The sequence below is a fragment of the Gracilinanus agilis genome, unplaced genomic scaffold, assembly GCF_016433145.1.
Source record: "Gracilinanus agilis isolate LMUSP501 unplaced genomic scaffold, AgileGrace unplaced_scaffold22627, whole genome shotgun sequence".
In the NCBI taxonomy this organism is placed as follows: domain Eukaryota; kingdom Metazoa; phylum Chordata; class Mammalia; order Didelphimorphia; family Didelphidae; genus Gracilinanus; species Gracilinanus agilis.
In genome coordinates this window covers 1-3,400 of record NW_025354278.1, presented here as the reverse complement: position 1 = coordinate 3,400, position 3,400 = coordinate 1, and the positions used below count along the sequence as shown (strand labels likewise).

The window sequence follows — 3,400 nt, the reverse complement described above, 5'->3', positions numbered from 1 at the left end:
CAGCACTAGGAGGGAAGAGAGAAGAGAGAAGAGAAAGAAAATAAATCATGTAAACATGGAAAAAATATTTTAAAAACAAATAAAAAAAATTAAAAAATTCATTCTATTTTAAAACTTACATCAAAAGCTTCTTTAGGGTTATGTAGGATGGGGATAATAATAACTAACAATACTAAAATAGATTTATATAGTATTGTGAGGAAGATTAGTTAGTAATTATTAAGTACAATAGTATTTATTATGTGTCTTACAATTATGATCTCATTTTGCTCCTCACAGCAACCCTGGCAGGAAGGGGCGACTCTTATCTGTATTTTAGCAGTGAAACTGAAGTGAACACAAGTTATTCTTATTATATTTATTTTAGAGATGAAATCAAAGTGAAGAGAGGCTAAGTAAGTGTCCAAGACTGAATCTGAACTCAGTGATGGGGATAGTATGAACCCTAGTGGGAAGGAAGAGGTAAAAGAAGTAAAGAGCCTCGATACAGCGACGGGGTAGAAAGCGATTCAGAAGACGCCGTCGTCGGGACTCACCTTGTCTCGCTGTGTATTCGTTGTCTTCGATCAATCTGGCTAAGCCGAAATCGGCGATCTTGCATATGAGCCCATTCCCCACCAGGATGTTGGCAGATCGCAGATCTCGATGGATGTAGTTCATTCGCTCGATGTAAGCCATGCCCGCGGCCACCTGTTAAACACCACAGAGAGTGAGCAGCCCCGCCGGCCACGCTCCTCGGTCCCCTCGATGGTCTCGGCGGGATGGGCAACCTTACCTGGGCGGCCATGTCCACCAGGTTGGGCAATTTCAGAGCTCTCCCTTCGCCATCTTTTAGGAAATCCAGCAAACTCCCTAGGAAGGAAAAGTGCCCGCACAGCTGTTACTAAATTGGTTTTTTTTTTTTCAGAATGGGGATATATTTTTACACGGGAATGGATGCCTCCACTTAAAATATTTTAATGGTTTTTCACAAGGAATAAAGATGCCCGTTGGACAAAGGGATGGTGAACCCAAAGCTCAGCAAATCATAGCTAAAACTCAACTGAAATAAGTTGCATATTATAGTCTGGGTTTAATTCCTGGCTCAGACACAGTTAAGGGACTGGGCCGGGGTTGCCGGGCTAATAAGTGTCTGGGGCTGGATTTGAACTCATGAAGATGATTCCAAGCCCTGTGCTCCATCCATTGCGCCACCTAGTGGTCCGAGGCTCTCTCTCTCTCTCTCTCTCTCTCTCTTTTTTTTTCCAATTAGTTCTAGATTTAACATTCTTCATTTTTTTTTTCCCCCCGAGGCTCTCTTAACACACAGGTTTTTGGGGGACTATTGAGCTCCAGAGACCAAAGTACCACAGGAATGTAAATTATCATTTGTGCTGGATTTAGGATTTCATCTTCGAACAACAAAATCCAGCTTTTCATCGGCAACTAATGGCCTTTGAGACGGGATGACCTGGCTAAGGTCACATAGTCACTATGCGTCAGAAGCAGCCCTCAAACACAGGTTTTCTGAACCTACGTGGCTGCTGTCGTTAGCATTATTCAAAGGCACATGTGATAAACTTCATGACTCAGTTCATGCCCTCTGAACATCGAGCCAAATACAAGAGTTACGAGGAAATTATAGCTTGTTTTCTTTACAAATTTAAGTCAAGAGAGTGTTCTGATTTTTATAAGGTGGAGTGGGCATTCCCTCTTAATTAGATCATAATCATCTGAGCCTTAAATCAGAAAGCTAAAAGCAAAACACAGTCAAAGCTTCAGAAGAGTTATTATAAATGGCCCCAAATAGGGTCAGGAATAATTCCAAAAATTGAAATAATCATTTGCAGAGAGGCCACATGCCTAACAATGGTCATCTTTTATTTTTTAAGCTTTAATCATGGAATACAAGTTATTTATGAAAATAACCCTGGAGACAAGGGACAGAAGATCTGCCAGGAAAAAAAAATCCAATCTTTTTTTTTTTTTTGAAAGAAAGCACTTGGGGTGGGAGGGAGACAAAACTACAGTAAGTGTCTTCTGATGTAGGAGTTTTTCCTTTTAAGACCTTTTGTTTTTCATTTGGTTCATTTATTTTTCCAAAACAAAGTCATTCTTGGCCTTACCCCCCAGCAATGCTGCTTTGATTAAAAAAAGAAAAAGAAAGAGGAATAAAGAATGCCCTTTCCACTATGCCCTGTATTCATTCATCTGCACATTTAAGAAAATAGCAGGAAGAAATATGATGGGGGAACAGTGCTGACCGAACCTCATTTGCCTTCTCTTGCACTTTCTAATGCAAGGTGCTCAGGACTATAAAAAAATGAAATCAAACGCAAACAGCTATATGCAGATTAATAGTTGCGCAGCATAATCTGGCAGGCAGAGTTTGAGAAATGGGGTTCGGGGAAGAGTTGAAAAATTCTGAGCTCCAGGACTTGGACGTGGAAGGACACAGGGGACTCATGGTAACAGACTGCGCTATTTTAAAAATACTTTTCACTAATGAACACACAACTGGTGCCTTCCTGATGAGGATACTAGATTTAGGCAGAAACCAGGAGGCAGACAGCTTCATTTTTCTCACTGTCCCAATCACCTATCTATGTCCCAAAGGAGAGAGGAGAGGTAGGACCATTACTCAACCTTTATTCATGTACTCTGTGACAATGTAGATTGGCTCCTCAGACACCACAGCATAAAGCTGGACCAGTTTGTCATGTTTCAGTTTCTTCATGATTTGGGCTTCCTCAAGGAAGGATTCTGGAGACATCGTGCCAGGCTTAAGAGTCTTGATGGCCACTTTTGTGTTCCCATTCCAGGTACCTATGGACATCCCATAATGTGGAGTCAAAAGAGAGATCTTCCGGTATGGAAAATTACTTTTAAACTATTAATGTTTTGCTTTAAACAATTAACTATCAGCTTCCTTCTTTCACAGCACCCTCCTTCCCCACAAACAAACCCTATTAAGCTCCCTGGGCCACAAGGACATTTACAAGGATTCTGTCAAATATTTTCAAGAGAAAAAAAAAATTGACACTAGTTTTATTTATGGGTTCTGACTGATAATGTAATTTTTTTCACCACTTTCCCCACTAATTTGGTTCTGGCAGGCCCATGCGGTTAAGTGCTATTTTCCTTTTTTGTTTCATTAATGTGAATGAGAAATCAAGCTGAAATTCTTGTCCCTTGCATACATAATGACTGTCATCAGTGATGGAAGTCCAGAACTTGGTGTCACTTATCCATTAACTGTTTGAGTGATAATAGGGATACTAACCTTCCCTTTTGTGTTAGAGCAAAATCTACTGTGTGGCTACTTTAAACTTAGTGATTTTTTCTTCTCTTTCTCTTTCCTTCTCTTCTTTCCTTCTCTTCTTTCCTTCTCTTCTTTCTTTCTTTCTTTCTTTCTTTCCTT

At 40.2% G+C, this 3,400-nt stretch overlaps 1 protein-coding gene across 2 annotated transcripts; it reads right to left on the bottom strand.

Moving 5' to 3' along the window:
- Positions 1-302: 302 nt before the first annotated feature.
- LOC123254458 (tyrosine-protein kinase Fyn-like) lies at positions 303-3,384 on the bottom strand. 2 transcript variants are annotated; one of them, XM_044683478.1, is made up of 4 exons: positions 3,263-3,384; positions 2,626-2,805; positions 776-852; positions 303-690 (listed from the first exon to the last, which is right to left on the bottom strand). In XM_044683478.1, the coding sequence occupies exons 2-4, from the start codon at positions 2,750-2,752 to the stop codon at positions 376-378; spliced, it is 519 nt and encodes a 172-aa protein (XP_044539413.1). In that variant the 5' UTR covers positions 2,753-2,805; positions 3,263-3,384; the 3' UTR covers positions 303-375. The 2 variants fall into 2 exon arrangements, with proteins under 2 accessions (XP_044539413.1, XP_044539412.1); XM_044683477.1 differs by having other exon boundaries at positions 2,626-3,384.
- Positions 3,385-3,400: the final 16 nt, after the last annotated feature.